The sequence below is a fragment of the Lontra canadensis genome, unplaced genomic scaffold (genome assembly GCF_010015895.1).
Source record: "Lontra canadensis isolate GAN:19392208 unplaced genomic scaffold, GSC_riverotter_1.0 scaffold103, whole genome shotgun sequence".
Lineage (NCBI taxonomy): Eukaryota > Metazoa > Chordata > Mammalia > Carnivora > Mustelidae > Lontra > Lontra canadensis.
In genome coordinates this window covers 755616-779849 of record NW_022631097.1, presented here as the reverse complement: position 1 = coordinate 779849, position 24234 = coordinate 755616, and the positions used below count along the sequence as shown (strand labels likewise).

General features: G+C 36.0%; 1 protein-coding gene across 3 annotated transcripts in view; it reads right to left on the bottom strand.

Annotated features, from left to right (window-relative positions):
• The window catches only part of MPHOSPH8 (M-phase phosphoprotein 8), a 53917-nt gene that overhangs the window by 20377 nt on the left and 9306 nt on the right, over window positions 1-24234 (bottom strand). For all 3 annotated transcript variants that reach the window (XM_032838210.1, XM_032838207.1, XM_032838208.1), the window contains 4 exons: window positions 19512-19667; window positions 6789-7634; window positions 5210-5309; window positions 3011-3268 (listed from right to left, as the gene is read on the bottom strand). In XM_032838210.1, coding sequence (XP_032694101.1) covers window positions 3011-3268; window positions 5210-5309; window positions 6789-7634; window positions 19512-19667 — 1360 coding nt within the window. The remainder of the gene's footprint in view (window positions 1-3010; window positions 3269-5209; window positions 5310-6788; window positions 7635-19511; window positions 19668-24234) is intronic.

Here is a 24234-nt window from a genome sequence, read left to right as displayed (position 1 = left end):
GTTGATACACAATGTTACACTAGTTTCAGGTATACAACATAGTGATTCAACAACTCTATACCTTGTGCTATGTTCACCGAAGTGGAGCTATCATCTGTCACCATACAATACTATTACAATATCACTGACTATATTCCCTATGCTGTCCTTTTATCCTGGTGACTTATTCATTCCATAACTAGAAGCCTGTATCTCCCACTCCCCTTCACCCATTTTTCCCTTTCTCCTTTCCCCTATCCTCTGGTAACCATCAATTTGTTCCCTATATTTATGGATCTGTTTCTGCTTTTTGTTTATTCATGTTTTATTTTTTAGTTTCCACATATAAGTGATATCAGATGGGGGGAGGGGTATTTGTCTTCTTTCACTTATTTCACTTAGTATAATGCCCTGTAGGTCCATCCATGCTGTTGCAAATCTCATTTTTTTTAATGGTCGAGTAATACTCCACTGAGTGTGTAGGTCTATGTATGTATGTATGTGTGTACACACACCCCACAGCTTCTTTATCCAGTCATCCGTTGATGGGACACTTGGGTTGCTTCCATATCTTAGCATTATGAATAATGTTGTAATAAACATAGAGATGTATATATCTTTTCGAATTCATGTTTTTCTTTTCTTTGGATATACTCAGCAGTAAAATTATGAGTCATATGGTATCTTTTTTGAGGAACCTCCATATGGTTTTGACAGAGGCCGTACCAATTCACATTCCCCCAACAGTTCACAAAGGTTCCTTTTTCTCTACATCCTCTTGTTATTTTTTGATGAAAATTAACTTTTTATGATTACATTATTTACACAGAAATGTATGCAGAAACGTACATTGTATAGAAATAGAGAACTGTCATTAACTTTTGTATATTGGTTTTATATCCATCCAAGTCACCTTGCTAAACATTAAACATTTCTAAATATTTGTGAATTGAGTTTTTCATATATATAACATCTGATAATGAAAATCTGCAGGGGGAGGCTTCCTTCCCAATACTTGTATCTTTTTGTTTCTTACTGTCTTACTCTACTGGGTAGGCCTTAGAACACTGTTGAAAAACAAGGGTGACAGATGTCTGCCAAAGTTTTAATGTTCTTTATTAATTTGAGAAAGCTTCCTTTTATTCATAGTCTGCTAGGTTTTGTTTTTTAAAAATCAAGAATGTTCTTGAAACAGTTTCTCCCTTATAGTGAATTCCTAGGGAACACCTAACTTGATCATAAGAGGTTTTTATATACAGCTAGATTCAATTTGCTAATGTTTTGTTTGGGACATTTACTTGGCCTGTCATTTTCCTTTCTAATGAAATTTTTGTCTCATTTTGGTTCTGAAATTATGATGGGCCCATAGAACGAGTCAGCATTCTTTATTTTTAGGAAGACCTTTTTATTAGTTTGGTAAGCTCTTGCATATGAAAACTATCTGTGCCTGCTGTTAAATTTTTAAGGTTACTTTAAATTACTATTTCACATTCCTTAACAGTTATAAAACTATTCAATTTTTGTATTTCTTCTTGGGTCAGTTTTGTTAAACTATATTTTTCTTTCTTTTTTTTTTTTTAACTATATTTTTCCAAGAATTTTCCTATTCTGTTTTCAAATTTATTGGTAAAAAATTACTCAGAGAATTGTCTTTTTAATCTGGACCCAATCTATAATCATGTCTCTTTTTTCTTTGGAAATATTGTTTGTGTAAGCATCATTTTTTCTCCCTAATCAATGTTGCTAGAAGCTTGTCTATTACTCTTACAATGAACCAACCTCTGGCTTTACTGATGCTTTTTACTATTGGGAGGTCATCGAGAGGATGTGACTTTGGGTTGACCCACAGGCTGGACCTGAGCAACTGGAAGTTTCTCCTTAGAATGTACATGCTACCCACCATTCCCATACTAGGAGCAATTTCAAGGACATAGCCTTGAGAATATAAGGTATTATTGAGAACATCTGGACTAAATATGTGACTGAACCCAGTTAAAGCCTCTATATAAACTTCTAAGATTCAGGAGGAGGGGTGTGTGTGTGTGCACATGTACAGATTTCTCTACTCATCTTGTGGTTCACCAAGGTGAACCTTGTATATAAGTTCCCTTGCTTATTAAACTTGACATCTATCAATCTGGAATGGCTAGCTTCTTCCTTTGGTCATTTCCCACACTCCCCATACCCATGCTGGTTTCAGATCTCACCCAGGGAAATTCTGAGTTCTGTTCTTTGTTTAATATCCCAACAGGAGTGCTGCTTTTTGGCATTTGCCCTGTGGGTAATCTCTTTCCTCCCTCTTATCTACTCCTCTTAGACAGTGTATCAATTGCCTGCAAGCTCAATAATGTATCAAAAAGCATGTTTTTATACAGTGTTCAGAATCTAGTTGTTCTGCAGTATGGGAGCCACCCAGAGAATCTAGCCTGCATATATTTTGAAATATTTTAAAAATTCTCTTCAATTATCTTTCAAGATTCACAAGAAACAGTTTTATCAGGTTAACCTCTTTTGTTTATTCCATCCTAGTTTTACACACACAACTCTTTTTATTACTCTTCCCTATAGCTATTGTACTCTGTATTCCACATGATTCTACCCTCCTTGGCAGCCAATTCCAACATCCCCAGGATAGCATTTATAATATAGTCTTATTTATCAAGTGTTACTTACTGCAAAGTTAAAAGGGCAGAATACAAATAAGTCTGTATTTGATAATTTCCTGAAAAAAATCTAGTAAGATATAGAAACAGACTGCTGGGCAAGAGTAGGTAATGTAGAAAACTGAAATCTTTCCAATTTCTAAATGTGTTGAGCACAGTATAGGAACTCAGAAAATATTTAATGAATTTAGAAATCATAGAAAGACTTAAGCCTTCAATATAAAAGTGTAGTAAAAATGTCAGGAGATTCACTAAAATCTATGCTATTATTTTCTGATCAGAATTATACTGGAAGAGAAGAGTAAGGAGAATGAAATAATATGGTGCATTTACCGTGAAAAAATACTGCAAAATGACCACACACATACCAGAATTTTCATCTGCTTGGCACATACTGTCTAGAACCTCTTGATCACCTTCTGCAGCTATATATGCCCAAGTATCAGTTTCATCTCTTGTATTTCTCCTTTCTTTAAGTAACTGCTTGTTTTCCTTGGTTTTGTGATCTTCTGTGATTTTACAATCTAGTGATATTTCTTCTCTTTTCCGATTATTCTCAGGAAAATCATTTTTTTCTTCTGGAGTTAATTTAAATAAATCAAATGCATTTCTGATTTCCTTAAAGGCTGGTAAAAAAATAAAATTGAGAATAAATATGAGTCACAAATTTTTGTGGGTAATCATAAGAAAATCTGGGTGTTAAGCAGTTATTTTTTAAATTTTTACTAATACTTGCCTTGGTTATAAAGCACGATCAAATTTACCATTCAAAGCCATGAAGTTATTTCAACTGGCCTTTCTATTGGCTGCTCAATATTTAGAAAGGGTTTCTAAAGTGAATAGCTGTTAAGTGTTTAGAACTACTCCCAGTTTTGACAAAGGCTTACTAAAGATGGTGAGTCTCAAAATAATCCTAGTCATGCCACCACCGTCCTGCTAAAACAACTGCCTACAACTGTATCCTGAGGTTAACCTTACACAAAAATGATTCCTGGTGGTGAAGAGGAGAAACGGGTGCCAGCACACTGACCATGCACAAGTAAAATTATACCTGTTGTCTGTGAAAATCCACTCAGCTTTTAGCTAAAGATAAAAGTGGAAAGAATATGGGGCCCCTGGGTGGCTTGGTGGGTTAAGCCTCTGCCTTCGGCCCAGGTCGTGGTCTCGGGGTCCTAGGATCGAGCCCCGCATCAGGCTGTCTGCTCAGCGGGGAGCCTGCTTCCTCTTCTCTCTCTACCTGCCCCTCTGCCTACTTGTGATCTCTGTCTGTCAAATAAATAAAATCTTTGGGAAAAAAAAAAAGTATTAAAAAAAAAAGTGGAGGGCACCTGGGTGGCTCAGTGGGTTAAGCTGCTGCCTTCGGCTCAGGTCATGATCTCAGGGTCCTGGGATCGAGTCCCACATTGGGCTCTCTGCTCAGCAGGGAGCCTGCTTCCCTCTCTCTCTCTGCCTGCCTCTCTGTCTACTTGTAATCTCTGTCAAATAAGTAAATAAAATCTTTAAAAAAAAAAAAAGTGGAAAGAATACTGGCAATAATGACCTCTAAAAAGGGCAGAACAGAACAAAATTAGGAAGAACTCCATTATAAACTCTGGGTACATACCAGACAGGATTTATTAGCAGGGATGTTGAAAACTGGACTCCCAGGTAAGTACCATTATAAATAGGATGAACAGCAGTTTAAGACTGTATGTTGAAGGTAAAAGTGTATCAGAAATAGACAAAGATAGTAGGAGGAAGAAAAAAATTATCCAGCTTCAATTTGGCAGTATTTTGAATCTCTACTTTTTGAAGAATAATACATGTTTAAAACTACAGTACTCTTACTAGATAGCCTTTAAAATGTAAACTACTTTATTCATAATCCATCAAAACAAGTGCTCCTTCTCAGCATCCAATACCCTACTAGTTACTACTAAATCACAGCTTAGGCTTATAACCAAAATCTACTTTGACTATTACTCTTAGCTTTTGGGAGAAAAACCAGGGGAAATTATCTATCTCTTAGAATCACCACTTCATTAGAACATGTGTTCCAAGTACTTTTGGTACATGAACTAAAATATCCATTGGGGTTTTATTCAAATACTACAATGGTGAATGTTTTACAAAGTACTTGATTATAGTATTGACACGTCATGGGTTCTCAGTATGTTGTATCTTTCTGATCCAAAATTTATACTCAATATTTTATTTACACAAATGACTCATAGCTAAATACAACACATGTATTAACAGTAGTTTGTCTCATTCAGCATCCACTACAAATAGAGACATTTACTCTTCTACCACAACTAACTTATATTATCTCTGTGATTCTAGTGTACTTCATCAAAAGGAGAAACAACAAAATAAACAGAAGAGAAAAAATTACAGAAATATGAACCGTAATATAATAAACTAAAGTAACTGTTTAAATAAAAGCATAAAGTGCTAAATTCTCCAGTGAAATTTTCTAGTTCTATGACATTGCAGGTTAGAAATGAGAGATGGTCTTCACACTAAATTGAATTCTTTGTATAAAAGATGACAATGGTAAATGACAAAATGTTAGTATTCACACTCACTCTTTAATCCCTTTGGCTCTTTACGGCCTTTTTCTTCCTTGTCCAAATCATGCCTTTTCTGGTTTTTTTCTTTGAGTTCATTTTTTTTAATCTCTTTCTCCTGAAAGAGACATATGAAAGACCCAAAACAAGAAGAGAGAAAGAACTGATATTATATATTTGAAGACTGGAAAATACAGGTCCCTGGCATCAGCGGCTGCATTTTGGGTACTACGGCACATAACCTCTAATTATTAAATCTTTTTTCACATCAACTGCTTCCTCAGTCAGGATTATCCCTCAACCACAAAGATTTACAAAATATCAAATTCAAAACCCAATACCTCACTCTAAATATTTTTCATTATTAAAAATTCAAGAAAAAGGGGCACCTGGGTGGCTCAGTGAGTTAAGCTGCTGCCTTCGGCTCAGGTCATGATCCCAGGGTCCTGGGATCGAGCCCCGCATTGGCCTTTCTGCTTAGCAGGGAGCCTGCTTTCCTTCCTCTCTCTGCCTGCCTCTCTGCCTACTTGTGCTCTCTGTCAAATAAATAAATAAAATCTTTAAAAAAAAAAAATTCAAGAAAAATTCTCCTTTAGTACTACTAATGAAACATCATTATTTTTATTTCTCCACATTCTCCTTTCTGATCTTTGTAAATTTACATAGATAATTTTGTTTAAAATTCATTTTCCTTTATTTATACTGCATAGATATTTTTACGACTGAGTTTATATTTATAATTTTCTTCAGCATAATATTTTACAAACTTTTCTATTTTTGCTACCTTGACCTCATAATTAGTATTTCAATGGAGAGATAACAGTCCCAAAGTTGATACAACATTTTCTTAATCATTTCCCTCATGGCTAGACAGTTAGTTGGACTGTTACTAGTTTTAGTAGAACTACACTGCCATAAATATGTTTGTATATCTAGCTTTTCCCTGCGTTAAAATGATCTCCTTAAGATAAATCCACAAAGAAAAATGGATGAAAAAAAGATCTTTTTATAGCTCTTGGTAAATATTGCATATATGAATACTTTCATAATGAGGAAACTATTTACATTTTGAAAAACCATACAAAATAACTTTTATAATAATGGGATAAAATCCTATTAAACATTTTTTTAAGATTTAAAAGGCTTGTAATTATTTGTGCATATTATTTAAGTAAAAAACAGTATAGTGAGACAGAAGGGATAAAATAGCAAGCAAGGAAAAGCTAAGCTGATGAAACTTATTTTCAGCATTAATACACAATGCTACATACCATCTGAGTACCCCTAAAAAAAATCCTTTTGTTCCCAAATTAGTCCTCAATTTTCTAGTTGTAATCTAAAAAAGGCAAGTTTTAAGACTAAGAGATAAACTTGGGAGATCCAAAAGCTAGATGATCTTCAGTATTTGTAAGTGCTTATTCTAGTCACATAGTAAGTAACTTAACCACTGAAAAACTATTCTTATAGTTTGTTTCACGGTTTCCTCTTTGTTTTTGTGAAATTTCTTGATCACTCAAAAAGAATGCCAGCTTGATCTGAATATTTCTGTATCCTGTAAGATTTTGACTGCCTTTCAACCAATCCCCAGAGTACTTACCTCTCCACCCGAGTCAGGTGACCTGAGGCCTCTCTCTTCCACACCTGCTCTTGAACTCTTTTGTGTCTGGACAGGTAAAGGCGGCACCTTATCTAACTCTGTGGTGCTTCTGCCTTTGTCCTGATTCCTTTGCTTCTTATATATAGTTTTCTTCTCTAGGAAAAGATTCCTATTTTCTAGTGTTTTGCTTTCTTTAAGTTCCTCGGTCTTTCTCAGTTTCTTTCTTTTTCTCTTTGCTTTGACTTCTGCATCCTCATCAGCACTCACAAAGTCATCTGGCTGTTTATCAAAATCATCTTGAATTGCATCTTGCCCTGCTTTATCTTTTACGCTTTTAATCTTCTGTTTCTCTTCTCTGTTGTCAGAATGTAAATCTTCACTGTCATCTTCTTGAAAAAGGGAGTCATTAAGTATACCTGATTCAGATTCCAACTGAGATTCAACACATTTCTCTTTTTTTGTTTTTCTGTTTTCTCTGGAATCTTCTCTTAATTTATTCTTTAAATCTCTTATTTCACCCTTTTTAACTTTCTTTAATTCCTTTGTTTCTTTTGTATCCTCTTTCTTGGGTTTTTTGGATTCCTTTAATTCCTCTTTGGCTTCTGAAATTCTTTTCTTTGTCCTTAAATCAAAAATAAAACTTTCAGAGGAGCTTTCCAGGTCTGGTTTGGATTTATCTTTGAGTTTCCCAGTCTTTGCTTTTTTCTTTTTCATATCATCTGGGCTTTTCTCTTCTCTATACCTTAATTTTTTCTTTTTCTTCTTTGGAGAAGTATCTTCTTTTGTCTCACTTTGCTGATCGCTATCAGAATTTGCCTCAAATATGTCATTATTTAAGGACAGTCTCTATAAAATATAAAAAGACTTAACTAGTCATTAACATAGCAATTTAAAGATTTTGAAAAGTAGTACTAATGAAATCTGGTAGAAATGTTTTTATTTTCAATCAGTTTCTCAACTTCTTAAAATTATTCATCTAGGGGCGCCTGGGTGGCTCAGTGGGTTAAGCCTCTGCCTTCAGCTCAGGTCATGATCTCGGGGTCTTGGGATCGAGCCCTGCATCGGGCTCTCTGCTCAGCGGAGAGCCTGCTTCCCCCTCTCTCTCTGTCTGCCTCTCTGACTACTTGTGATCTCTGTCTAATAAATAAATAAAATCTTTAAAAAACAATTATTTATCTAAATTGAAGTTGTATATTACTTATGAATCTGATTTAGCAAACAGGTCTTGGCGATGATAGTAAGTCTCATTTTAAAAAAGCAAATAAACAAAGTGCTAAAAAAATGTTGGTGTCGCTGAAGGTCCCAAACTAAACTAAAAGAGAAATGAACAATAAAAGCCTTATGTATGGTGTGTTTTATATGATTTGAAATTCAAATTTTCCTAAATCACCAAGAAAGTAATTTGTATAGACTTCCTTGGCTGACAAAAAAGTAGTTACCAATCTAAATGCAAGGTTTTTAAAGAGTAGATCCTAGATATCTTTAAAGGTCCTATTGTATTTCACAGTTACGTATGGAATGGGCAAGACTGCACACAAATCTTACTTCCCCAATTGATCTGATTTGTGTTGGAACCTGAAATATCTCCTATGGAAAATAAATTTTCATCGCTGAAAAACCCCCCAAAACAGCAAGAACAACAACAAAAAACCAAACCAAACCAAACCAAACCAAAACAAAAAATAAAACCAAACAAACAAAAAAACCCCACACCTTAAAAATATTCATGATAGGCACAAAAACACTGCAAAGTATTTTCAGTTCTCATTCCCCAAAGTCTTTTCTTCTAAATGATGTGCAGGTGGAAAGGGAGGGAAGATAGGTACACTTTAAAAACATTTTCCTGGGCACCTGGGTGGCTCAGTTCATTAAGCATCTGCCTTCTGCTCAGGTCATGATCCCAGGATCCTGGATCAAGACCCACACTGGGCTACTTGCTTAGCGGGAAGCCTGTTTCTCCCTCACCTTCTTGCCTGCTGTTCCCCCTGCTTCTGCTGTCTCTTACTAGCTCTCTCTGTCAAATACTTAAAATCTTTAAGTTAAAAAAATTTAAAAACCCACATTTTTCCTATAGTGTCTAAGAAATGAACATCACTGAGGTTAACAAGATAGTGAGAGTATGGTGGAACTGGCATAACTTTTTGAATCTCCCTGAATTGCTTCATAAAAAGAGCTGGGGTGCTTGGGTGGCTCAGTGGGTTAAAGTCTGTCTTTGGCTCAAGTCATGATCCCAGGGTCCTGGGATGGAGCCCCACATTGAGCCCCACATATAACCCACATTGGGCTCTCTGCTCTGCAGGAAGCCTGCTTCCCTTCCTCTCTCTGTCTGCCTCTCTGCCTACTTGTGATCTCTGTCTGTCAAATAAATAAATAAAATCTTAAAAAAAAAAAAAAAAGCATTGACAGGTCAATCCGAGAGGATTGGAAGGAAGGGGGCAGAAGCTGTACGTGTACAGGGTGACTGCAGGTGTCTATGGACATGTGAAGGGCTGGCCCAGGCCAGGTCCTGTGAACTATCAAAGTATTTTCAGTGGTCTCCTCCAGGACTTCCATGACAAAACCCCAAAATGAGGAGAAACTACTGGAATTAGATTCCAAATAAAGTAGGACAGGAAAAACAGAAACAAAGAAAAGAGAAGATTCAGATTTGGGCAGGGGGAAGGTGAGGTAGGGTAAAACCAAAGCCAGGAAAAAAAAATCTCATTAAGTCTAAGGCCATATTTTTTAACTAACCCTTCATAAAAATAATAAAGGACACAGCTCAGGAGCCATTAAGTTAAAAAAAAAAATATCTTGTCCTCTTCTTTTGCTTTCCAAAACATCAGAAAAAGTAATTTCATATCAATATAAATAGCAGAAAATTAGGGTAAAATATTTTACTAAGTTGTTATAAGAAAAAAACAGACCAAGGAATAGAGTACTCTAAAATAATGAAAGCATGCCAGAAAGACATGCCTACAAAACAGTAGAGAAAATAAACAAAAATTTTGAGGCATCACACAAAAATACCAAGTCACTTAGAAGAGAAGGAAATTCAGATTCATCTTTTTTTAAAAAAAGATTTTATCTATCTATTTGACAGACAGAGATCACAAGTAGGCAGAGAGGCAGGCAGAGAGAGAGAGAGAGAGAGAGAGAGAGAGAGAGAGAGAAGCAGGCTCCCTGCTGATCCCAGGACCCCGGGATCATGACCTGAGTAGAAAGCAGAGGCTTTAACACACTGAGCCACTGTGGCACCCCAGATTCATCTTTAGAGAACAGTGTTTTACTCCAGATAACAACAGAATAACACATTAAGATATTCAACAAAAGAAATTGTGAGCCAAGGAATGTATATCCTGTCAAACCGGCTTTCAGATCTAAAGACTGCAAACAACTATTATGAAATACAAGAACTCTAGGTATATTTTTGTCATGAGCCCTTCCACCATGAGGTGGTTCCAAAACCTTAGCATGCATCAGCATACTGGAGGGCTTATCAAAACACAGGCATGGGGTGCCTGTGTGCTCAGTCAGTTAAGCATCTAACTCTTGATTCTGGCTCAGGCTGTGATCTCAGGGTCATAGGATGAGCCTGTGTTGAGCTCTGTGCTCTTCCTCCCTCTACTCTCTCTTTCAATCTCTAAAATTAAATAAAATCTTAAAAACAAAACAAAACAAAACACAACCCCCAAGCAAGAAACCCCCAAAACATGGGCAGCCAGTCCCTATCCAACAATGTGCAGCCCAGAGACTGCATTTTTAACACATTCCCAGATGAGGATAACTGATGATTCCGGCCTGGTGTCCACATTTTGAGAACCACTATGCTAAAGAATGAGCTTCAGATAACCAATAATGACTGGTTAGACATCAAAATAAAGACAGGTAAAAACTATTAAGTAGATATTTGCTTTTAGAATTAAGACTGAATGAGGGCTATAAGAGAATATAGTATGTAACAGTCACTAAATACTCTTGAGTAGAGCAGCTATCAAAATAATGGGGAGAGAATAGTGAGAAAATATGAAACAATACATAATATTCTTGCTGACTGCCTTATAGTTCTAACTCAAGAGTAAAGGGACAGTACTTCAAATCAGATATGGAGGTAGAGGGAACACAGTAACAACCAAATGAACCTTGTTGATCAAATTGATAACATAACCATCAGAAAGAAAAAAAATCGATCCAAAGAACTTTTTTTTAAAAAAATATTTTACTTATTTTACAGAGACAGAGACATTATTTGACAGAGACACAGAGAGGGAACACAAGCTGGGGGTGGGGAAGCAGGCTCCCCAATGAGCAGGGAGCCTGAGGAGGGGCTCAGGGTCTAGATCCCAGGACCCTGGAATGGAGACCAGAGCTGACGGGAAATACTTAACGAATAAGCCAGCCAGGCATCCCCAAAGAACTTTTGAATACTAAACATCCTCAGTGAATATGCTTATGTAGGGACAAAAAGAATTGCAAATAAATTTGGAGTTTTACAACAGAATGGATGTAGTAAACATCCATTTGTAGAACTGAGTAAATGAGTAATGTTGGTGGAAACCAGAGTTCTCACAGTAGGAAAAGGGAAACAGACTATGGCCAGGCAGAATGAGTGGAAGACCCTGAGGTCATGGACTGAAATTACAGATACCAATACAAATTTATGACTTAAACAAAATGACATATATTTTTTCCTTTAGCTCTGTCCACTTAAAGGGCCTAGAAATAATTGTACCCCAGTAGGTCCTGGTTTTTTAGCTTACTCTCCTCTACAAAGAATCAGGACTCCTTGGAGAAATGATTGATACCAGGGATGGAATAAGAAAGTACATGGTAACACTGGAACAACTTGTCAGAAGCAACAACGTGCTCAAAACAGAAAGGGAAGTATCAAAAGGATACGGAGCTGCCTTGAAGGGGCTCCACCTACCCAAATTTGGGACCATTTTAGCATCAACATGAGTAACAACAGCAATGGAAGACTGATGAATAAAAAGATTCCATGAGTATGTACTGATACTAAAAAAAATTTCAGGGAGGGAGGAGCTGTTCTTCATAAAATACAAACAAAAAATATACTATAACAGCATTAGAAAAATCAGTACTTGTAACCAACAAAGGAATACTAATTGAGGCAAGAAGCATCAAGGTATTTTAAAATCATGGGGTGAGAGGCTGTGGGGGAACAGGAGATTCTCAAAGACTACTCATTATTAGGTTATTTATTATTATGTTATTATTTTAAAAGGAAAAGGGTACCTTTAAAAAGAAAAGGGAAAAAATGGGCCTCACTTTGTCATACAACTGTAATTTAACACTAGCAGTAATTGGGATAATTGACATATCATATATCTCTTGCCATAATGTAATTACCTATATAATGCATTTGTCAGAATGTTCACACTGAATCTAATCATCAGGAAACAAACCATCTAATTCCAACTTAGAAAAAAACACTATGTGTGACTTAACACTAATTAGCATTCATCTAATTCCAATGTGAAGAACTTTCTATGAAACAACTAGCCTGGATTTTATTTTATTTTATTATTTATCAGAGACAGCACAAGCTGGGGGAGTGGCAGGCAGAGGGAGAAGCAGACTCTCCACTGAGCAGGAAGCAGAATGTGGAGCTCCATCCCAGGATCCTGGGATCAAAACCTGAGCTGAAAGCAGATGCTTAACTGAATGAGCCACGCAGGTACCCTGAACTGGTTTGGATTCTTAAAGAAAGATCCACATCATGAAAGATGAAAAACGGAAAACAGGCTATGGAACTGTTCTAGGTGAAAGGAAACCAGAAAGACACGAAACTAAATGCTCTGCATGACAGAAAGGAATAAAGGACATCCCAAGACCAATTGGGAAATCCAGATGAATGTAGATCCATCTTAGCTGCACATTAGGTTAACAATATTGCTGAGATACTGCTACTGAGAGGGCACACTGATAAATTTAAAGTTCCCTGAGTGTTAACAATGCAGGAGAATGTCTTTGTTGTCACTAAATACGAAACATATACAAAATACGAATACGCACTGAGGACTTAAAGTCTGCAACCTGCTCTCAAGTGCTTCAGTTGTCATGCTCTCACCCAAAAGCTACCTTTTTGCTTCAAGCAATTTCTGTGAAAGAGTACTTAATGACTTGTAATATTTCAATTTTCCCTCCATTCTAAAGAGTTTACAACCAACTGACTTCCTTCATCTTAAAAATAATTTTGCCTTATTTCACTTAGCATAATCCTCTCCAGTTCCATCCATGTCAATGCAAATGGTAAGAGTAAAATAAGTCAAGCAAAGAAAGACAATATGATTATGGTTTCACTCATATGTGGAACATAAGGAATAGTGCAGAGGACCATAGGGGAAGGAAGGGAAAACTGAAGAAGAAGAAATCAGAGAGGAAGACAAACCATGACAGACTCTGGGAAACAAACTGGAGGTTACGGGAGGTGGGGGGGCAGATGGGGGCGGGCAGAGTAGGCAGGTGATGGGTTTTAAGGAGAGCACATGTGGTGATGAGCACTGGGTATTACATACAACTAATGAGTCATTGAACACTACATCAAAAACTAATGATGTACTATACGTTGGCTAACTGAACAAAATTAAAAAAAAAAAAAAAGAACAGCAGATTTTAAAATAATTTTGATCCAAAACTAAATAAACACATTCACCTTTTATTTAAAAGAAAAAAAAAGAAAGAAAAAAGAAAATCATTTTGCCAAAGACTGGTGCTGACCTAATTTCTAAACTATACAGCCTGTTTTAACTGTCCCTATTGATAAAAGGGAAAAGGTGCAGGGTGTGGTATGGGGGTGAAGAAAAACAACAAATTTCATCTTGCTAGGTATATGACTAACATTACTTCAAAAAAATTTCAAACAGTTATTTTTTCAGAATACTTACAATCATATTATTACTTGGAACACCAGAATAAACATATCCTGTATTCTCCACAAATCACCCAATCTATACTTCCAGCCCAAATCTTTCTCTTCAACTGAGACCAGTATTTCCAATGAGAAACTGGAATCTTCACTTGGATGACAAATAAGTAACTAAAATCTAAAGCGTTCAAAACTGCATGTGTTCAAAACTGCATCTGTTCCCTAAGTAATACCACCTTTTTCTGGGTCCCCAAATGAGTAACCTTAGTCATCTCTGACTCCGCTTTTCCCTAGATCAGATCAGTTACTAAATCCTATGGAATGTACAATCAGTTCTCCCAACTATGCTACCTTAATTCAGTCTTCACCTCTCCTTGCCAGCAGTGTCTCCCCATCTCAGAACCATGACCACAATATCTCCAGAACTCCTGCTAATAAACGCACAGGGATGAATGACAGGATTAGAAAATCACTATTTTCCACCCTCTAATGAGAGAATGGTCCTAGGCAATGAGCAACGACCTCCTAAAACCTACACATGCAAAGTTGGGAGTTTTCTAATGAAGGATCAGACTGAAAACACCTAATTTCAAAGATCGTATTAAGCCCACTGTAAGGGAGTCAACTAAGGGAGTCAACTAAACATCATGTGCTTTCTGATGTGCAGGAGGTGAACACCACTTACAACTATCCTTGCAAAAATAATTAAACCTGAATGTAAATATAATCATGCTTCTGCATCTAGCTACCAGTTTACAAAAATATGGGGCTAGAGGAACGTGTTAAACACCACCATGCACTCAGCCAAACCCAGCATATGGGGAAAATTCAACAGAAAATGATGTGATTTCTTCGTCAAATAAACAACACGGAGAAGGAACTGCTTAGAGTAAGATTATTAATGATACATGTTGTGTAGATCTTTTTCAAATCTCAATTTGCTTGAAAAGATTCTAGCAAACAGGGGTACCTGGGTGATTCAGTTGGTTAAGCATCCGACTCTTGATTTCAGTTCAGGTCATGATTTCGGGGTCACGGGCTCGAGCCCCACATCAGGTTCCACGGTTGTCTTGGAGCTTGCTTGGGATTCTCTCTCTCCCTCTAGTCCTCCCCCCAACCTCCTCCTCTAAAAAAAATAAATAAATAAAATAAATAAAATAAATAAAAAAAACAATCCTAGTGAATAAAAAGGGAGAGAGGGAGCAGTGGACAGAAAAAGGAAGAATGGTGAAGTACTGGTAACAACTGACAATGGTGACAAATGAGTCTCATGACACTGCCCTTTATAGGTTTGTGTGTTCAAATTTTCCTTAACTAAATTCTTTAAAAATAAGAGTCTGGACGGTATCAGACACTATATTTATTAAAAATGCTATTCCTAAATAAAAGAAAAAACCCAGAAAGGTATAAATAGTAAAGTGCTGATGAAGCAGAACAGATTGTAGGTTATCTATCCATTAAAAACAAAGGGCTAGACCATATCACACATACGTACGTTAAACAGCACCTCAATTTTTAGTTTAAAATACTTGATGGGCAACAAAAAGATAAAAAGGGAACCAAATGTTAAATGATGAAAAGTATTTTAATCAACAAATAACATTTCTATGTCATGTATATTTTCTGATTAATAGCATTAAAACCATTTTTGGGGATTATTTTATCTATTTAAAAATATGTATTTATTTTAGAGAGAGAGAAAGAAAGCATGAGCAGGAGGGACAGAGGGAAAGGGAGAATCTCAAGCAGACTCCTAGCTGTGCGCAGAGCCTGATGCAGGGCTTGATTTCAAAACCCTGAGATCACGACCTGAGCTGAAACCAAGAATCAGACACTTAATTGACAGCACCATCCAGGTGCTTTTTGGGTTATTTTAGAAAACCATTTCTAATTTCTGTGATGTTTAACTTACTAAGTCCTAAGCAAACAATGCTCCCAGATTTAAGCAGAAAAGTGACAAATCAAATATTCTTACAGATACTACTGTGGTGAAACCCCTACATAAGACAAAAATTTTGGTTACTGGGATAGATCACAATTTTCATAGACAACACATATTTGTTGCTTGTATGAACATGGACGATGAGATGAACAAAGCAATCTTCTCCTACATACTATTTCTATATCTACAGTGAAAAGAATCATGAAAGTTTTTCAATGGCAAAACTATTTTGCTAAAGAGGAAAAAGATCAATGACTAGTTGTATTTTTGCCATATTTCTATCCACTGATCTTACCTCAAAGAGTCACAGCAATAGACTAAATACTTAACAGACGAGAGAATTCATGAGAAAGCTGACATCATATAGGAAATAGAAGTTTCAGTCTTTAAAATGTAAATTTTGAATTTTTGAATTTCAGATTCAAAATGTACCTAAAATTTTAAATTTTTTAAAAAAGATTTTATTTATTTATTAGAGAGAGAGAAACAGAGAGAGAGAGATCACCAGCAGGGTGGGGGGCAGAGGTCGAAGCAGACTCCCCAATGAGCAGGGAGCCTGACACTCAATTCCAGGACCCTGGGATCATGACCTGAGCTGAAGGCAGACCCTTAATCAACTAAGCCACGCAGGCACCCCTATAATTTTAAATTATTTATAAAATAGTAAGGAGAGCTTAGAAAAAAATACTTTTTACAAGTGGAGAACTTTTTTTTTTTTTAAACACTATTTTTAAGTAATCTTTACACCCAATGTAGGGCTCATACTTACAACCCCAAGATCAAGTGTTGCATACTCTACTGACTGAGCCAGCTAGGCACCCCTCAGGTGGAGAAATATCTTTCTAAAATTAAGATAGGATTCATAAGCTTAAGAATACACCTTAAACACACCAGTCTATCAGGAATCATTCTCATTCAGACCATTATCAGTAATTCTAAACCAAGAAAAAGAGCTGCAAGTAGGGTTTAACCAGAGGCTTTATAAAGTAAAAGAGACAATAAAGCTAGTATTCTGTAAGAAAAAAACTTTTTGGGATAAGTTTTAGCAAACTTATCTTATTGCAGGAAATGCAGGAAAATGAGAAATACACTTTAGCAAGAATTCAATCAAAAAGTCTAATTTTTTTGAGTAATGAGAACCTATCACTTAGTAAAACAGGTTTATTTGTGTTTGTAAGAGTGTTTTTAGGGAAAGAAATAGGGAGGGAAACAATAGGCACCCATTCCATAAGAGTGAAGTGTAAGTATAGCAAAAGAATTTGAGGAAAAGTCTTTACTTTAATGTGAACTCATTTTGTAAAAGGTTCCTTTAAAAAAAATTTAAAAGTAATGCAAATTTTGCTTAGTAATTTAAAAACTGTATTTATTAAAGACCTTGCCACTATAACAAAAATTTAAAAACCAGGTAAGTCCACTACTCTCAATGGATTTCAAGCGATAGCCCAAACTGGTTAAGAATACAGCTGCCTGGCTCTATCATTACTAACTGGTTAACCTGAGCTATAGTTACTTATCTAAACCTCGGTTTCTCCTCTTAATCTACATAAAGTGGTGACCCAGTGTTTGGCACATACACAGTATAAGTGTTCAGTAAATACAGGCTGCCTTGTTACAGCTATTATTATTAACAACCACTATATTCAGTCAAAATTGGTTCCTAATATTGTTTTGGTTGAAACTCCAATTGTATGGAAAGAAGATAAACATTCAGTCCTTAAAATCTAGGCTTCAGTAAAGTTACAATCTATTTCTTGTGAAAATTTTTCAGCATATAGTTCTAAGTCCAAGAAGCTCTGCCAGTATTCTAAAAAAATTACAATAATTTCTAATGAAAAAGAAAACTAAAAGCAAAAGCAAAAAGTTGAGTAAGAGTTGGTTCAATTTGTAAATAGAAGCTATAAAGGAAATTTACATGAAAAAGTACAATGGGAATTATACAAGAATGGAATTCTTACAAGAATTTATAAATAAAATAAAAATAAATAAATAAATAAGATAAATAAGAATAGGAATATATAAGAATGGGAATTCTTACAAGATTTATAAATAAATCCAATTCAATTATTTGTGGAATAAGAGGACCAAAGATAAAACAATAGACAAATCCACAGAAGGAAACCCTTACTCCAAGTTTTTGCTTCTGTTTTAATAATATCCCACTCTAACCTGTAAGGGCCTGGTTGGCCAGAGGGAGTCATTTTGTGTTTATGTAGTGAACTTAGATTGACCCCGCCCCTCCCAGAGGAACTTACTTGCAAAGCCTAATACAAGGGCGGGTCAGGCCAGGTGAAGACATCCAATCAGTGGGGCGTGCATGTATCTACTAGGGTAAATTGAAATTCAATTGGCCACTCGTGTGTTACCTAGCAGTTTTTTCTGTGTGTGGCAGACCTAGCATGACTGTGCAGTTTTCTCTGTGTATTGCAATCTCATTGGCCACCTGTGTATAGCCCAGCTAAACTACTTCTATAAAAGTTAGTCTGTGAGGCTGGGAGGGGTCGCCTCTTTGCGAGAGACGGCCCTGACCAGTCAGTTTGATTCTTGGTGCGAAATAAAGCTTTGCTTGACCTTCGCTTTGTATCAGTCTCGCTCCTTTGATTACGGACCCTAACATAGCCCACCATGAAACCTTTTTCCAAACTGCTGATGACAGAAGTTTAACTTATCTGGGGCACCTGGGTGGCTCAGTCAGTTAAGCATCACTTTTTTTTTTTTAAAGATTTTTTATTTTTTATTTGACAGACAGAGATCACAAGTAGGCAGAGAGGCAGGCAGAGAGAGAGGGGGAAGCAGGCTTCCCACTGATTAGAGAGCCTGATGCGGGGGCTCGATCCCAGGACCCTGGGATCATGACCTGAGCCAAAGGCAGAGGCTTTAACCCACTAAGCCACCCAGGCACCCCAAGCTCAGACTCTTGATTTTAGCTCAGGTCACAATCTCAGGGTCGAGAGATGAAGCTGTGTCAATTTATCGTGTATGTGGAGCCTGCTTGGTCTCCTTTCCTTTTGCCCCTCCCTCACTAGCACTCTCTCTTTCTAAGACAAATAAATAGATCTTTAAAAAAAAAAGTTTAAATTATCTGAGCTCCTTGACCTCTAAATCCTTCCTTACCATCAGCAAGAGTTTACTAAAAAGCAATAAAGTAGCTAAAAACCAAAATGGGAATAGAAGAGAAAAATAAAAATCAGATCTGTGAATAATCTCTAATAGATTAAAATTTATAGCTTTATAAAATGATTTAAATTTATTTTAATTAGCAGAAAAATCAGCCATAATACATTGATAATGCAGATAAAACATACAAATATGTACTATACCTGTAGTAACAACATGAATAGTACAAAAAAATGTTCCTAAGGTACACAAAAACAAGATGCTCATACCATGGATGAACAAAAATTTTGACATGTTTTTAACCTCCCCACTTTCACCTTACTCTTAACTAAAAGAACAATATTAATCGGCATGTCCAAACTGTATTTATTTGTCAACTGTGATCATAGGTTGACTACAGAAGGAAGAGTTTGGCAAAATCAATTTAAACATTCTGTGAGAATCAATTGGCTGTACAGAATTTATAATACATGGAATACTATATATTTTATTACTATTTGTAATTTTTAAAAAAGACTTTATTTGAGAGAGCAAGAAAGAGAGAGAGCACAAGCAGAGGGTGAGGTGTGGGGAGGGACAGAGGGAGAGAGAGAGACAGGCTCCCCAGTGAGCAGGGAGCCAATGTGAGGCTGGATCCCAGGACCCTGGGATCATGACCTGAGCCAAAGGCAAATACTTAACTGACTGAGCCACCCAGGCACCCTATTTGTAAATTCTTTACTGCACATTCCTTATGTTAGTAAAAATTATAGTAAGTTTATTATTCTGAAAAGAAGAAATATGAAATAAAACACGATACCTGAATATCCTTCTTAACTGCCTTAGCTTTGTTCTCCACAACTTTCTTCCTAAATTCAAGAAGAACTTCTTTACAGTCCTCAAGATGAATCTCAGGCTCCCAGGTATCATCATCTGATGTGTATCCTTTCCATCGAACTTTGTAAAGGATTTTACCCTGTTACAGAATTTAAAACAGCCAAATAAAGAACATTAAATTTGATAATTTAAATTATTAAATACATACATACAATCCTGAGAATATACGAATGAACTTGAAATGGAAATTAACATAATTATAAAGTATGTTCATCTCCTGAAGAAAGTGCATTTAAGAAAAAGTGTCACACCAGAAGTAAACAAATGAAACTCTATCAAATTAAAAAACTTCTTTACTACAAAGGAAACCAAGAAAATGAAAAAGCAACCTACTGTACTGGCAAGTATTTCCAAATCACGTATCTGATAATGGGTTAATAATATCCAAAACACAGAAAGAACTCATACAATTGAATAACAACGACAAAAAATCTGCTTAAAAAATGGGCAGATTGGGGCACCTGGGTGGCTCAGTTGGTTAAGCAACTGCCTTTGGCTCAGGTCTTGATCCCAGGGTCCTGGGATCAAGCCCCACTTCAGGCTCCCAGCTCCATGGGGAGTGTGTTTCTCCCTCTGACCTTCTCCCCTCTTATGCTCTCTCTCACTGTCTCTCTCTCAAATAAATAAATAAATGGGCAGATCTGAATGGACATTTTTCCAAAGAAGACATACAAATGGCCAACATATATATGAAAAGATGTTCAACATCACTAATCAGGGAAAGGAAATCAAAACCACAATCAATGAGATCTTACCTCATACCTGTTATTAATGAAAAGAAATAACAGGTATTAGCAAGGACTAGGAAAAAAGGAAAACACCTGTGCACCATTGGTGAGAATGTAAACTACTATAGCCACTACACAAAAACAGTAAAAAGCTTCCTCAAAAAATTAAAAACAAAAACAAAAACAAAAAAAATCTACCATATGATCCAGCAATTCCACTTCTGGGTATTTATCTGAAGAAAATAAAAACACTAACTCAAAAAGATATATGTACCCCCATGTTCACTGCATCATCACTTCAATAGCCAAAAAGTAGAAATAGCCCAAGTATCCTCAATAGATGAATGAAGAAAATGCACACACACACACACACAAATATTATTTGGCCATTAAAAAAAAAAGGAATCATGACACTGGCAACATGTTGGACCTCAAGAACATTATACTAAGTAAAGTAAGCAAGAGAGAGAAAGACAAATACTGCATGATCTCAATTATGTAAGGAAGGAAACAAAATAAAACAAAAACCCAAGCTCACAGAAAAACAGAAAAGACTGGAAGTTGCCAGAGGCAGGGGTTTGGGGCAGAAGAAATGGATGAAGGGGGTCAAAAGTTAAACATTTCCAATCATAAAATAAGTCATGGGGATATAATGTACAGCATGGTGACTACAGTTCATAACACTGTACTGCATACTTAGAAGTTGCTAAGAAAGCAGATCTTAAAAGTTTTCATAACAAGTTTTATAACTATGTAAGGTGATGGATATTAACTAGACTTATTGTTATGATTTTGCAACGCATAAAAATATCGAATCATTATGTTGTATACCTGAAACTAATACTAATAGTATATAAAATTATACCTCAATTTTTAAGAAAATAAATAAACAATATTACAGATCTACTTTTCATAAATTGAAGATTTATGTCTTTCTCTGATTACACAAGCAATGTGTAATATTTGAAAATCAATAAAAAGCAGGAAAAAACAAAAATCACCCACAGGTGATAGAAGGAACATACCCCAATATCATAAAAGCCATATACAAAAAACCCAAAGCAAATATCATCCTCAACAGGGAAAAACTGAGATCTTTTCCCCAAAGATTGAGAACACAAGAGGGATGTCCACTCTCACCACTGTTGATCAACACAGTATAGCAATCAGACAACAAAAAGAAATAAAAGGCATCCAAATCGGCAAAGACAAAATCAAGCTTTCACTCTTCTTAGATGATGTAATATTATACATTGAAAATCCAAAAGATTCCCCCAAAACTGCTAGAACTCAAACAGCAATTCAGCAAAGTGGTAGGATATAAAATCAATGCACAGAAGTCAGCTGCATTTCTATACACTAACAATGAGACAGAAATCAAAGAATCGATCCCATTTACAATTGGACCAAAAACCATAAGCTACCTAGGAATAAACCTAACCAACAAGGTAAAAGATCTGTATTCTGAAAACTTCCATAAGAACACTTACGAAAGAAACTGAGGAAGACAGGGAGAAATGGAAAAACATTCCGTGCTCATGGATTGGAAGAAAAATATTATTAAAATGACTCTGCTACCCAAAGCAATCTGCACATTCAATGCAATCCCTATCAAAATACCATCAACATCTTTCACAGAGCTGGAACAAACAATCCTAAAATTAACTAGAAAAGACCCCAAATCGCCAGGGAATGTTGAAAAAGAAAACCAATGCTAAGGGTAACACAATTCTGGCCATCAAGCTGTATTACAAAGCTGTAATCATCAAGACAGTTTTGTACTGATACAAAAACAGACACGTAGGATCAATGGAATAGAATAGGAAACCCAGAAATGGACCCTCAACTCTATGGTCAACTAACCTTTGACAAAGCAGGAAACAATATCCAATAAAAAAAAATAAATGTAAAAAAACAAAACAAAACAAAACAGTCTCTTCAGCAAATGGTGTTGGGAAAACTGGACAGCCACATGCAGAAGAATGAAACTGGACCACATCTTACACCATACACAAACAAAAATCTGAAATGGGTGAAAGATCTAAATGTGAGACAGGAATCCATCAGAATCCTAGAGGAGAACACAGACAGCAACCTCTTTGACCTCAGGTGCAGAAACTTCTTACTAGAGATGTCTCCAGAGGCAAGGGAAACAAAAGCAAAAATGAATTATTGGGACTTCATCAAATAAAAAGCTTTCCTTTTGTAGAGCAAAGGAAACAATCAACAAAACTAAAAGCCTACAGAATGGGAGAATGTATCTGCAAATGTCTTATGAGATAAAGGGCTATAAAAATCTGTAAATACTTATCAAACTCACACCCAAAAAACAAATAATCCAATCAAGAAGTGAGCAGAAGACACGAACAAACATTTCTCCAAAGAAGACATACAAATGGTCAACAGACACATGAAAAAATGATCCACATCACTCAGCATCAGGGAAATACAAATCAAAATCACACTGAGATACCACCTCACACCAATCAGAATGGCTAAAATTAACAGCTCAGGAAACAACAGATGTTGGCAAGGATGCAGAGAAAGGGGAACCTTCTTACATTGTTGGTGGGAATGCAAACTGGTGCTACTACTCTGGAAAACAGTATGAAACTTCCTCAAAAAGTTAAAAATAGAACTACCATATGACCCAGCAACTGCACTACTAGGTATTTACGCAAAGGATACAAACAGTGATTCGAAGGGGGCACCTGCACCCTAATGTTTATAGCAGCAATGTCCACAACAGCCAAACCATGGAAAGAGCCCATATGCCCATCAACAGATGAATGGATCACAAAGACAGATCTCTCTCTCTCTCTTACACACACACACACGCACACACACACACGGAATATTAGTCAGCCATCAAAAAGAAGAAAATCTTGCCACTTGCAATGACGTGAGGGAACTAGAGGGTATTACGCTAAGTGAAATAAGTCAGTCAGAGAAAGACAATTATCATACAATTTTACTCATATATAGAATTTGACAGATGACAGAAGGGAGGGAAAAATAAACTAAGACAAAATCAGAGAGGGAGACAAATCATGAGAGGCTCTTAACGATAGGAAACGAACCAAGGGTTGCTGGAGGGAACAGGATGTGGGTAGGCAGATGGAACAACTGGGTAATGGGCATTAAGGCGGGCACTTGATGTAATGAGCACTGGGTGTTATATGCAACTGATGAATCACTAAACTCTACCTCTGAAACTAATAATAATATACTATATGTTAAACTGATTTTAAATAAAATTTTAAAAATAAATATAAAATTTTTAAAAATCACCCATAGATATTGATAACAATTTGATCTACTTCCTTCACCTTTACATTTACAAATGTAATGACAAATATGTATTTTACATATATTGTTTAAAACACTGGTATAATACTATTATTTTTCCTTGTTTTCTTCACTTAGATATGGAACAATTCTTGTTTTAGTATTTTTCAAAAACATGATTTTTACCAATGGTTCTAAATACAATAAGAAATACAACAAAAACTGTCCCTTTGGAAATCAAAGATTGTTTTGTTTCTGATTTTTGTTTTCATAACCAAAGCTGTTACATACTTGTGCATCTTTGATCAGACTGCTAGAATAAATTCCCCAAAGAGAGATCAATGAGATTAAATAATAAAGCCACCTAAAACACTGTTAAAACACACTGCCAGAAAACACATTTCCAGAAAAGATGCTCTAATTTACATTTCCACCAGATAAAAGACCTCATCTCTGTGTATCAGAGGCCAGCAAACTATAGCAGGGCCTGTCACCCATTTTGGTTTGGTCATCCTGTGAGCTAAAAATGCTTTTACATTTGTAATTGGTGGAAAACAAATCAAAAGAAGAATTACATTTGCATCAAGCGCTTTATAATGTCATGCATGGATTAAATCTTGGGAGTTATTA